General features: G+C 32.7%; 1 protein-coding gene across 2 annotated transcripts in view; it reads right to left on the bottom strand.

Moving 5' to 3' along the window:
- Positions 1 to 1360: 1360 nt before the first annotated feature.
- LOC149085206 (PH and SEC7 domain-containing protein-like) overlaps positions 1361 to 14479 on the bottom strand; it is a 148902-nt gene continuing 135783 nt past the window's right edge. The window contains exons 13-14 of one of the 2 annotated variants that reach the window (XM_089233070.1): positions 6474 to 6617; positions 1361 to 1971 (exon numbers count right to left, since the gene is read on the bottom strand). In XM_089233070.1, the coding sequence (XP_089089196.1) occupies positions 1720 to 1971; positions 6474 to 6617 (396 nt within the window). In that variant the 3' untranslated portion in view covers positions 1361 to 1719. The remainder of the gene's footprint in view (positions 1972 to 6473; positions 6618 to 14479) is intronic. The other variant, XM_089233069.1, reaches the window with a different exon arrangement.

Raw genomic sequence — 14479 nt, 5'->3', positions numbered from 1 at the left:
TTTTTCACTTTTAACTGCACATCAAAAATGCACTCTCTCTACGTCAACTTCAAAATTTTGTTTTCTACCAAATAGTGAAAAATTTTCCCATGAGGCTGCTCAAAAGTACAAACCAATTGTCATAGCAAATTCCTAAACTTTTATCAAACAAATTCTGCACATTTTTTCCCTGCTATAAAAAGTTATCATAAATCTTAATACTGAAGGCAATTTTTTTTATCATTTAAACCTTCAAAGCTGTTTGAAAACAATGATTTTCAAAAAAAAATTTCTTTAAATATATATACATATATGTAATTATTTAAATTGCAATTTTTAGAGCACATCCAGCAGTGAATTGCAAACTGCAATTTGTTGTTAATAATGATACAGTGAAACCTGTATGAAGCAAAATATCAAGGGACTGAAATATATAATTTTCCATTTTTGATAAAGGTGCATATGAAATCAATCATAGATTCTCTGGACTATTTTTTGATTCCATTCAAGACCAGTTTTTGTCTCATAGAGTGTCATTCTTAGACAGGTTTCACTACATATACCTGATTCAAAATATAAAAAATAGAAAGAGGAATATAAATTTAAAATTACACAAGAGATCACAATTTAGTCTACTCAATATCTAGGCATAATCATAAAAATACATGGAAGAAAAATTATGTGGTAAAGTCTCAAAGACAAGCAAAAAAGAAGAATAAGAAACTGAAATTAAATTGCTCAACCAACAATCCCCCAATGAAAACCCACACATGGATCTATATAATCATTGCAATTTAATTCCAATTTTATCGTTCTTTGTTTTTGCTTAACTTTTGAAAGCGAGATGATGTTCCAAATAAAATTACAAAATATTATGAAGTATAATTCAATATTCATCATAACCCCATAGAGTTAACCACGTTTTCTTTCTCATTTTATCTCACATTTATACATTGCTTTCCTTCATGGTTCTATGAAGGACAAATAAATCGTGCTTTAGGTTATGATGATTAATAATCAACTTGATGAATAAATGCTATTGAATTTCAGTTGCAGAAATTAGATGACTAAAAAATTTGATACTTATTTATTCATCATGCATATAATGTGTATTTAGAATCAGAAATAATCAAGGTAAATAATCAAAAAGTCATCTAATTTCATAGTTTTCAATTAGTTCATTCATAAAATATTATATAAATATTGATAGAGAGTAAATTTAAAAAAATTACTCCAAAATTCATTAGAATTCTTTCAACACCTTGAAAGAAAGTTGCACTGAGATTTATCGTGACCTATACAATAATAACAATGACATCATACAAAAACAAACAAAAGTGCGTCTGACTATTCAAGAAACTTTATGCTTTCTTTTTTTTTAGATTTAGCAACTTTTATTTTTTAAATCCTATTCAATCAAACATCAGTCATGCTTCTCATTTAAGCATTGTGAAAAAAAATTTATAGAGGTGAATCGGTCTCCCAAACAGGATTACAACAGCATGGCACAGCATCACTGGAACTGGAAGAAAATCTGTCTTATGTAAATTTTGGCACATTTTAGTTACATTCACAATATACTTTAAAATATACATAGCATATATTAAATTTTAGCAATTTCAAATACGGTCAAAATATCTATCTGCATTCAAAGAAATTTTTGAAGAGGTGGAAAAATCATGTGCTTTTACTACCGCTTTTCTGGAATCTGGTACATAATGTATTCAAATCACAGAAACACTATATTCCATCTTTTGATACACCACTTCTGTATATAGCTGCACGATAGCTGTAGCGATCAGATAAGCTACGTTTTACATTGCTATTGGAAACACTTGTAACTATCCCGCTTGGCAATGAACCTTGGGCATTATTTTTCTCACATGGCTCATCAACTTCACCAATGGAGGTTTGTAAAAGAGGTGGATCCAATTCAGTATACTGAGCCAATTTTGAATGAAGCAGAAAAGCATATGTCCTGTACCTCTTCAACTGCAAAAAAAAAGGATGGAAAATTAAGAGACTTCACTATAGCATTGCACTAAGCATTGGATATTAATAAATTCACAAAACATTAGTCCCCTATAATAAAAACTAAGTACAGTCAATTTGTGGTGAGTTTGAACATTTGTTTAGGTAATAATTTAAGGGAAAATTTAGAATTTCAATGTACAATAAAACTTGCTTAATGTACAATTAAGGACAATTATTTCATGTCAACTGACTTCGATGTTATTAAATAAATAAATGAGAAAAACATGTTACAGGGATCTGAATCACTGTGTGAATAGGGATAACAACCAGAATACACTTCTTTCCAGAAAATTTCTTCCAATCCAAGTTCATTGCCACTTTTTTTAGAGTTCAATTTGGGAGGGCCATAACCCTTTGAGGGGCACTATATAAAAAAAAATTTTGGCCAAACTAACTTCATATACTCGGTACATAGGACTCATATAAATGTATTTTGCAAATATACTTTTATTTTTATCAAAATCCAGCGAACAACAGGTGGTCGCATAGAAAGCTCTCCTAGGGGTGTAATGCAGGAAAAGCAACATTTTGTTTAGAAAATCCCCTTCCCACAGATTTTGTAGGCCAAAATGATCAACATAAGCATATCGATAGCTGGCACATCTCTTTCAATGGGATGGTAGTGTAAATTTTTCTTCTTTTGAGTGGCTTATAAATTTGTTCGAAATTCTAAATTTTCCATCAGTGGCACTGAAAAAAAATAAGAACATCAAGATTGCAGATGTATCTGACATTGATAGAATTTCCCGAGATGGTCCCACTTATTCCTTGAACTCTGGGTTTTGGTTCTTACTTTTTTCTCCCAAACCATCTGAAATTGTCAAGAAGATCCAGGCATTAGGGAAGTGTATTATCACCAGGATTAGGGGAGTGTTCATCAGCATCATTTTTGTCATCATCCATGCAGTAAGTTTTGTTTTACTTTCTTCATCTGGGGTATCATCAGATGCATTAGACTCCAGATTAGAGGGAAGCTCCGAAATTAGTATAATATTGCTTCCTGTGTACTAAGGAATTTTATAGGCATTTCATCACCAATAAAAGTAATAAATGCACAATATTCGGGGGGGGGGGAACTCAAGGCAAAAGAAATTCCAGAAAATAAAATTAAAATGGTAGAGAGAGAGAGCATATATAGAAAGTAGTCATCAAAAGAAAAAGCTGCTCTAAAACCACTAAAATGAAAGAATGGTTATGTGTGGGACAAAAAATAGCATATGTTGTGTCTTCCATTCTAACCCCCAAAACTCCTCCACAAATACGCATTTCAGATGTTTCAACAATATTGCTGCTATCACCCATTTTCTAGTAAACAAGAAAGAGGGGAGAAAATGAATAAAAACAAGGTCACTTCCCCTCTCAGAGTGGTGGTTTCATACTGACGACACTTGGAGTATCTCATTGCTCTAGGTGTGTGGTGTCCTCAATATGGAACCACCTTTTTAAAACTTCCATAATTTGAATTTAAACTATTTTTAAATTTATTCAATGGCTTGATTTCAACAAATAGGGCAAAATCTATAAAAAACTATCCACAATTTTTGAAAACAAAATTTTTTATTAGGAAATAAATTTTAAAACAAGTATCAAAAATCGAGAAAATGGCAGCTTTTTCACCACTTGCAAAACTGAATCAGTATGATGCTGCCATCTATGACCGAAAATCTAAATCTTAAGCTAGTAAATAGGATTTAAATTATTTCTGTGTGAATATATTAGTTATTTTTTGATGGAATTTTGAAAACATGGTTTCACTATGGGGACACTGTGTGCACCAGAAAGAGATCCAATCATCTGAGCATGCTGCCGAGACATGTATAGACATTATGCCCAGATCACTGGTTAAGGAACAAATTCATTTTATTGATACTAACCTTTTTGATTCTAAGCAATTTAAATAAAAATATACATTTATTTTAGTCTTTTTCCTCAAAGCTAAATTGTTTTTGCTAGTATAACTTCAAGTGCACAGAAGTTCACCCCCTCTCTTTTCCTACTGGAATGTTAACTTCAAAAATGAAGCACAAAAAATATCTAAAATGTTACTGATGAACCGGTTATGAATTTTCCCCACATACAACACACAGCTATGACCCATGCTAATAAAAGAAAGCATTAAAAAAAAACAAGTTTAAAATAAAAGATTCCAATTTTTGGTGACTCTTCAATATCAGACAGCGAACGCAAGGGTCTCTGCCACCGGACTTATCCCGTTGCCGAGATCTCTTCCAGCCCAGCTTCGTGGCAGAGTCTGGAACAAAGTGAGTGTACCTAACAGTCTGAGTGTGTAGCTAGTGTTGTGCCTGATATTTCAGTGCTGCCATCTATACTTCAAATTGTGAGTGAAGTGTAATGATTGAATATTTGTAACGTTGTAGGCCTGTTGTTCTCTGTGGCGAGGCTTTTTAACGGGGAGATCGGTTCGCATTCGTGCCTTGAAATTGGGAACCACAGAAAACCAACTTCAGCCGACCACCACTGTGGGGTTCGAACCCGGATCCTCGCATCGCGAGTCCGTCACTATAACCACTCGTCCACCACAGCGGCTTCAATATCAGACAATGTTCATTTTATTTTAATATTAGTATATACAAAAGGTTAATCACCTACTCTGAGCAGGTTTTTTTTTTCAGGTTTTAATCTATCAGAAACATAGAGTGGCTTCAATATTACCACAATAAGTCTAAAATTTATTTGATGCGATACCATTTCATGATTTACATCTTTTGAAATGAAAACATTTTCAAAATTTATGTCGGGTGTGGGGAATTTTCCCCTGTGGAACCATTCACACCCAAAATAACATGACGGAAAATAAGGTAATATAATAAGAAAATGCTTGCATTCCAATTCATTTCAGAATTTAATTGAACAACACACCAAAAACAACAGCGAATGTCTCGCAAGTGGCTTGATCAATAGTTTCAAAAACGAATTCATTTTAACGATTAAATTTTGAATTCTTTCACAAACTATATTATTGAACATTTCGAATTCAAACCATTTATTAGTGTTATTGCTAATCAAAATTAATTATTATGTATCACATTTTATTAAATGACCAATTTTGCTTATGTGAGAAAAGTAGGCTGTGATCACAGAATGCCCACGTGAAGGAAGTGCTACTTGATTCTGACCATGGCATCTGACTTGAAGCGACATATTTTTTCCAATGTGATTAAAATTCGGTAATCAACCCATGTGGAATCCCCGGTCAGTGTTGATATATAGTGTTTGTATTCATCCTTCCAAGATGGCACCCATAATGTATCCAAATGCTTTAAGAATTCATGGTGTTTTCCTCCTTGTTTGCCTTTATCATTGGTTCTTTCTTTGATTTACCAGGGAAAGGATTATTACTATTCCAAATTGTAAATGTATTTAATTGCAAATGAACAAGATTTGTAAAAATCCAAAGACAAAACTGGAATAATTTTTTGGCAGTATTCTAGTGTTTAAAATAAAAACAAAATAGCTGGGACTCGTGTCTCATCTCTGACCACTCCCAAGGGGAAAAGTCATAAAGCAGTAGATTGCCAGGTAAATTTGGTTTCAGACCCATGCTTCAGAGAGTGCAAACACGATTGCATATTTAGTGCATATTAAAACAACACTAATTCTAATTGGATAACCATGTGCACATATTTCTAAGATGGTCACTATACAATCGAAACCTCAGAGTCAATTCCATTAAAAAATATATATTAATTTCTAATTGAGCCAGGTGCAAGTGGCTTTGTTTGAACTTGAGTAATGAGGATTGGCTGAATTTTGTCATCAATGAAGGTATGCATTCATGGGAACTCAACTCATCAATGCCTTGCTCTATGCTCCATGTCAAAGTAGAACACTTGAGTCTAACATGCTTTGGTGGGAATAATTTTGTGTAAAATAAAATTTCTGGATATGTGATTTCATAAGAGTAGGTAACACATTAAATCTCGTTCAAAGTGTTTCAGGAATGTGTAAGGTGCAGTTGACAAAACAGATTCTGACGGTACATTTATTCAAATGAAATAGAATTACTTGTGAGCTTGTAAAATGAGTCTCAAATCCAAAAAAAATGTTTTATGTTGAGAGGTTAAGGCTGGGATTACACTATAAAAGTTTTGTAAAAGTTCTTTTATAAAACTTGAAAAATGCAGTCAATAAGCGTATTGGTTGTTAGATTAGAGCAAATGTAAGCAATGGGCTCATTGGTTGTTTTTTTCAGGTTTTGTAAGAGATTGTATATCAAACTTTTATAGCATAATTCCAGCCTGAGACTTGTTGAACTTACAAATTACATTAACGCACTAATGCTATTTAATGGGGGACCATAAGGTATATTTTCCATAAAACAGTATTCCTTGTTATGTGATTGCTGGTTAAAGAGGTTTGACAGTGTATGTAATTAAATTAATCCCATTGATCCTTGTTTGATATATTTATTAAAGTGTGAAATATGTAACATTATATACCTCGTACTGCATGTACCATTCTTTCTCCATGAAATCTTTTGAGGAACGTGATCGCTTACTTGTACCAGATGTAAATGAAAGATGTTCTTCCAGCTCTTTCTCCAATTTAGATATATTGCTCTCAATTTCTGTAAGCTGCTCACGCTAAAAGTTAGAAAATGATCATTACAAATATATTACAATATATGTACATGATATCATGGAAAGAATTAAACATTTAAAATGGAAATGGACTGAACATATTGCAAGACAGGACAACAAATGTGCCACGAGTATTCTGAATTGGCACCCCCATGGTGTTAAACGTCCGAGGTGTCCCCAAACAAGATGGATTGATGAGATCCAAAAAGTAGCAGGAGTCAGCAGGATGGCAAAAGCATCAGGCAGAGTAAAATGGAAAAAATTAGAGACCTTCATCCAGCAGTGGATTGAAAATGGTTAATGATGATGGTATGTACAGTAGGTGGTGCTTATTGGAATCACTGATAATTTTATCATTTTGGTATTATCTCTTGCAAAGTACAAGACCAGACATATATCATATTATATATATATACATGGGAAAACCTTGCTTACAACATTGGTGAAAATGCAACCACCTCAGATGTAACAATACTTTTTTTGTCCCTTTTGGCATTTTTCCATGAAATTCCTAGAACTGGAGCTCATCATATTAAGAGAATGTTTGTTTGTTGTTTTATCAGGGTGTCTACCATATACCAAAAGCAAAAATTCAGTGACTTTTTGGTGGCCTTTTCTCGTTTGATAAAATGAACCACAATGGATGTTTTCTTATATCAGTGGTTCCCAAACTATGAGTCATGACCCCCTAGGATGTTTTCTTATTAAAATAGGGAAATGTGAGTGAATTTACAAAATCAAAACATTTGATAAGAAATAAATTTAAATCTTTTGCAGCTTTTGTCTGAGCATGATGATGATGTCAATACATATATATTTTGATCAACTATACAAATCTTTGATGTTAGGAGGGGAAGGGGCCCCCCTTCATTCTCCCATGTATCTATGCTCATAGGAAGCACTATCTTACAACATGTTAGTCAAACTTCGTTACTGAGAAAATAAAAGGGACTGAGGAAATTATTTCACTTAGGCCAGGATTATACTATAAAAGCTTGATAAAAATTTTATAAAACCTGAAAAATGAAACCAATAAGGTTATTGTTACATTCTAGCAAATGTAACCAATTGGCTTATTGGTTATTTTTTCAAAACTTTGTAAAAGATCTTTTATAAAACTTTTGTAGTGTATTCCCGGCATTAGATGCAATTTCTTATTATCAGATAAAGTTTTTAAAACTCATTTAAATGAGACTCAAGACATGTTTCATACAAAGTGGTAAAGTGTGTTAAGCAAGTCCATTTAATGGCACTCAACTGTGCAATCTATTTGCAATTTGCTCATTTTTGCAGCACTATAGTCATTTTGCGCTTCACAATGATTTATTCAAATGAGACCTAGTAACGTGTAGTAAGTTTCTAGCCAATTACAAATGGGAATTATAACCCAGTCCTCAGTAGCATTGAAGCCGGGGACGCTGTGGGTGCTCAAGCACCCATGGTAATGAGGCTTTTCGGATCCCATGATTTTTCCCTCTTTCTTGAGGGACATACAAGGTAACCAATATGGCGACTTCCTGCTCGACTCATGAAAGACACAAATTTAAATTAAAAAACGTAGAAATGAATAGTTTTTTTATATTTCTAATGGGAGCTAGATATTTCGAAAATTTTCAAGTTATCGATCTGCCTGTTTTTGCTTCCAAAAATGCTGTGAAATTTCTGCAATGTAATTTATGGGCCCATAATTAATTTCAAAACATCCTAAACTATATGGATTGATGCAGTTGGATATTATAAGACAATAACTGAGACATTAATTTTCATTTTTGTACTTGAGAAAATATAAATAAAAAGTTGAAATCAATTGTCTGGCTAACTCTGTTGACAGATTTTGTTCCTTTTTTACTTTTTCTTGGCACCACTGGATCTATGTCACTTATTTCCGGGACATACTAGATACACCCCAACTTCATGAACTACCAATGCTTTATCAAGTAACAATTTTAACTCAATGAGGCTTTTTGGATCACGTGATATTTCCTTTTTCTTTGAGGGATATACAAACCATGGACAAAGTAACCGATATGACGACTTCCTGCGCAACTCATGAAAGACACAAATCAATTAAAAAAACATAGAAATAAATCTTTTTTTTTTCTTTTTGATGGGTGCTAGATATTTCAAAAATGTTCTTGAAGTTCAAGTTATCAATCTGCATGTTTTTGCTACACAAAATGCTTGAAAATGCTTGTTATGGAATTTCTTCAATGTAATTTATAGGCCCATAATTAATTTTAAAACATCCTAAACAATATAGATTGATGCAGTTGGATATTATAAGGCAATACAGACACATTAATTTTCATTTTCATGGTTGAGAAGATATAAATAAAAAATTGAAATAAATGTTATTGCATGAATATCCTACTGAAAAGTAGGTCCGGCTAATTATTTTATGTTTCATTTTCTGGGCTTCATATCTCTAATCAAACTAAATATTTCAAAAATCTATAATTCAATTCAATTTTTAAAATTATTGATGTGGTGGTAAATTTCAGCATTTCTACAGTAAAATCAGCAATTTTAACATTGATTTCTATGGGGACCATCCTGTGCTTGTCCCTCAAAGTGATGCTGATGATGATTATGACATCTATTCAAAAAGGCTCATGCAGAAGTGAATCAACACCCTATTGACTTTCCCACTTTGTACAGTTCTGATTGATGAATAATTCAATTATTTTAAAATTCATATTTTCTTTTTCAAACATATACATCAAATATGCTGAATTTTTGCCTAGATTTGAAAATTCCTTCTTTGTACAATAAATTTGTTAACCCTTTTGTGGTCAAGGTAGACTTCACATAGAACCGCATCAGGAAGCAACAGTACTTCATTATTATAACAATCCCTTACGATTGAGGAAGACTCCTGTGAATTCGGCTTCTTAACAGAACTTATAAGCTATACAAAAAAGGCAGTGTCAGACACTGCTGCAGCTATTTTCTTGGGAACGTATATCGTGTATAGTAAATTCAAATTAAATTACATTACAAACCATGGACAAAGTAACCGATATGACGACTTCCTGCGCAACTCATGAAAGACACAAATCAATTGAAGAAACATAGAAATAAATCGTTTTTTTTTCTTTTTGGTGGGCGCTAGATATTTCAAAAATTTTCTTGAAATTCAAGTTATCAATCTGCATGTTTTTGCTACACAAAATTCTTGAAAATGCTTGTTATGGAATTTCTTCAATGTAATTTATAGGCCCATAATTAATTTCAAAACATCCTAAACAATATAGATTGATGCAGTTGGATATTATAAGGCAATACAGACACATTAATTTTCATTTTCATGCTTGAGAAGATATAAATAAAAAATTGTAATCAATGTTATTGCATGAATATCCTACTGAAAAGTAAGTCAGGCTAATTATGTTATATTTCATTTTCCGAGCTTCGTATCTCTAAGTGAGTTCAATATTTCAAAAATACAGAACTCAATTCAATTTTTTAAATTATTGATGTGACAAAAACCCCTCTAAATTTCCGCATTTCTATGGTAAAATCAGTTTTAACATTGATTTCTATGAGGATCATCCTGTGCCTGTCCCTCAAAGTGATGATGATTATTATGATGTCTATTCAAAAAGCCTAATTTGTGACACAGGTCTTAGAATGCCCAGAATTTATTAGGAAACTGAAATTTTCTATAAATAAATCTCAAGACGAGTGAGCACTCACAGGTTAGAAACACTTCTGACACACTGTCAGTCCTCCTGAACTGAGGATGTTTATATATATAATAGCCACCTCAGTTCGTATATAGCACATATTACTCAATAAAATTCAATGCTTTTGAATAGTTTTGAAATTTTTTCTCAAGTTGGCATCAATTTCCTTACTTTTGGATAACCAAAGGCTGATCAATTAAAGTGCTTACATATGATCAAGTTCTATTTAGCACAAGTGTGTACACAAATAAAATTGTGATTCACATGATAAACTGAAATACCAAATGCTCTTGCCTTCTGGTATTAGATGCAACACATTTAAATAGGTCAGCATAAATCACACTCTGCAAATTGTACTCATCAAAGTTGTAACTGCCCTACTTTTGATAAAATCTCTTTGTCGAAATACCTTGAAATTCCTGTTGATGCAAATTTGAAATGGAAAATCCATATTGCACATCTAACTAAAAAGCTTAGATATTTCCTTTCTAGGCTTCATCACATACAAAATCTTGTTAATAATCCTTTTCTACATTCCATATACTATGCTTGGGTTCAATGATCACTGCAGTATGGAATAAATATTTAAGGATGCGACTATAAAACCAATCTACTTCCAATCATAAACATCCAACAAAAGTTTCTTAAAATTTTTAGCTATTCAATTTCAAATAATGATTCCACCGCGAAACATATCCTTGATATACAGCAACTGGTTTTCTACAAATTGATCCTCTTCTCCTGCACAAAAACAAATGTTTATGGTCTGCAAAAAATAAAATGTCTTTGAGAAGATTCAGTGAAATCTATGAAATTCCTTTACATAAAAAGGAAATATTCCATAAAATTTCTTCCATTTAGTGCCTAAACTTTTAATATATTACCTCTTATGATTTTTCAACTAACATACTGTGTTCAAAAGAGGATTGATCCAATTATATATCACTTCAAATTTTGACATTTTTTTTTAGACATGAATTGTATTCTAGATTTAGAACTTAAATCATAGATAAGATTAACTAGACTGCTCATCTTATTGTTTGGTCCTCTCTTCCCCCTCCCCCCTCCCATGATGAATTCAATAAAAAGAACATGGTATCCATAACTTGGCGTGCTATCTTTATACTTGGCAACACGCTCCTTGTTATGCACAAAGGATGAAAAAATTTAGATTACGTTATTTGTGGCTTTTTTTATAACTGGAAATAGAGCATACTTTATTATGCAAGAGAAATAAGTATACAGTGCCAACTTTCACTCATGAGATTCTTAATCAAAATTAGTGCAATAATTCTATTTTTTTGCATCATAAATTTTTTATTTTCCCTCTTATTTTTCACGGTTAAATATGTACGTAGTTCATAATACAGTACATGATTTTATAATGCATTCATTTTTGAGTAAAAACTATATTGGAGCTAGATTAAAAAGAAATACATAAACATTTTCCATCATAGGAATTAATTAGAATTCCTTGAAGCCAGAACCATGGTTGCTCCCACATCCTGCTGCAGGGTACAAGGCTGGAATTTTTGGTGGGCCCTAACAGGATTGACCTATGAAGGGGGGGCACAAAAATTTTCTTTCAGAAATATTTTTAGTTACAACCCTCCAAAAAGAAACACTGATCTAGGGTGATTATATGACCCACATTTCCTGTATTTTCATGTAATTTTGCAATCTCGACTTTTTCATGAAAATATAATTATTTTCTGTATATTTTCAACAAAGCCTATTGAAATTTCTATTCTTTACTGAAATTAAGTATTAAAATTATTTTCCCAATCCTATAAATTATAATAATTATGATTTTAAATAAGAGTATTCATCTCACATATTTGTCATGTTAACATTGATGGTGCATTTTCTGCTTCTTGTAATTTTTTGGCAATTTTAGCAATAATTAGCAATTTTGCTTACATTCTGCATCATTTTTGTTGGCAATTGGCGATTTTCCTGTATTTTTTGTTGAGGAAATATGATCAGCCCACATATATGCTACCGACATTATTAATTCAATAGTTAAAAATATTTTGAAGCAATATCTTAAGCGCAACATTTTGCTGCCAGATTTTAGGCAACATTTTTTTAAGCACAGAAATACCTCAGGTATGCATGACCATGTCCTATTTTGAACATTGTCTTGTAACTCATCATTGTTACTCTACACATTTTCGCCCAAGTGGAATATAGTTTAGAGGGGGTTTTAATTGAGGGGGGGACAAAATTTAATGGCAGAAATTCATACACAAAAAAAAATTCAAGCACTTATAAAAAGCACTTGAAAATTATTATTTTTTCACGGAATGCAATGATTTTTCAAGGACTTTAAGCCCAGTTTATTTGGGAAATAGAAAAAGTGGGTTTAATACCGCTTCAAGAATTTTCACCAATATGACTGCCCTCCATTTCTCTCCTTATGAAAGGAAAAAGTCATCAAGAGGGTGCTAGAACTCCCAATGCTACTGCAATATTGCACATGTAAACAGGGCTTTAAAGACTTGAAAATGAACTTTTTTTAAGGACTGTACAAACCCTGTAGTATGCCAAGCCTCTATTAGTAGGACACTTGGTGAAAAAAAAATTCACATAAATAGTAATACAAAAAGGAAAAGAAAATTTAATTTACTTGTGTGGAAGGTAATTTTGCCATCTTTAATAAAAGTTTCATTGTAACCTAAAGCACTGCAGGATTTCAGCATATCGGATGATTTTTGAAACACTCATGGTGTTCACGCATGTAGTACCCATTAGAATAACAAGGAATTCTTTCTTTCTACTCGTAAAAGTACCCACTCATCACATGGTTAGGTGCAGGAAACAAAAAGCAACCCTGCATGCATGATCTAGTGTTATATTATATCTATGACTCAAATATTTCTTTCTTGGCGTGTCTGGCAATCATGTTTTTACATGCACCATTTTCCCATTTTATGTAACACATGTTCCCATTAGCCGCTTCGGTTGTTGTCTATTCCAAATTTATAATCCCAATTTTCCATATTTTTCTGGCTAGTATTTATATACGGGGTTATTATAAAAAAAACTATCCTAACATATGGGCCCCTAACTATCATACCATTCACAGAAACTGAATGAAATTTTTGCATAAGGTATTTTGAGGTATGCACTCAAGAATGATATGGAAAACAACAGTGTCACTCTAACAGTTACGGTTACAGTGAGAAAATTTCGAAAATATCAAATGGCAACACCAAGTTTTTTGTATTGGAATGCGATCTCCATACTGAAAAACACTAAATAGCGTTGGAATGGCACCTGTAGCACGAAAATCCCCGGAGCTAGGCAAGGAAAAAGTAAAAAGGACTTTGCCATGCACCAGAGCATTAATGTTCGTTTCATTCGTCACACCGTTTCTTCGGCTGAGATCCCAGCCTGATTAGTCCTCCACAAGGTCATGTGGAAAATTTGTGAAACACAATAAAATGCTTTATTTTATGCTGCTTCTCTGTCCTTACTGGTTGTCCTCACTTTTAACCTATCTGCCGCCGGTGATTTTCATGCTACAGTTGCCGTTCGAACGCTATTTAGGGTTTTCCACAATGGAGATCACATTCCAATACAAAAAACTTGATGTTGCCATTTGATATTTTCGAAATTTTCTCACTGTAACCGTAACTGTTAGAGTGACACTGTTGTTTTCCATATCATTCTTGAGCGCATACACCAAAATACCTTATGCCAAAATTTCATTCAGTTTCTGTGAATGGTATGATAGTTAGGGGCCCATATGTCGGGATAGTTTTTTTATAATCACCCTGTATATATGGTCATTATAAACAAATGACTTCATTATCATGAAATAACCATAACTCCAATGAAATAACAACCTTATGTATAGTATTTGATTGCACATGACTATATTTTGCATATTTAAAAGGTATACCTTTTAAATCTTGGTTTATTTTGATCATTTTTGATCAAAACCAACTTCATTCAAAAAATTAACATGCATGCAAATGTAACGAATTAGTTTCAGCAACATCCCGTGATTCTTGCATCCATAATACAGTAGACATGTGGATAACTCGACTATCCGGATAACTCGACATCTATTATTCCCTTGGTTGGCCCAATACTAATTTCAATGAATGGGAAACTCTCTAACTCGACACATGTTTGGCTTAACTCCGCTTAAATCGACTACGACTTTTGTCC

This window comes from Pholcus phalangioides, unplaced genomic scaffold, assembly GCF_987345545.1.
Source record: "Pholcus phalangioides strain wild (caught in Gottingen) unplaced genomic scaffold, Ppha-v1.0 ptg000007l_1, whole genome shotgun sequence".
In the NCBI taxonomy this organism is placed as follows: Eukaryota; Metazoa; Arthropoda; class Arachnida; order Araneae; family Pholcidae; genus Pholcus; species Pholcus phalangioides.
This window is presented reverse-complemented; position numbering and strand designations above follow the sequence as displayed.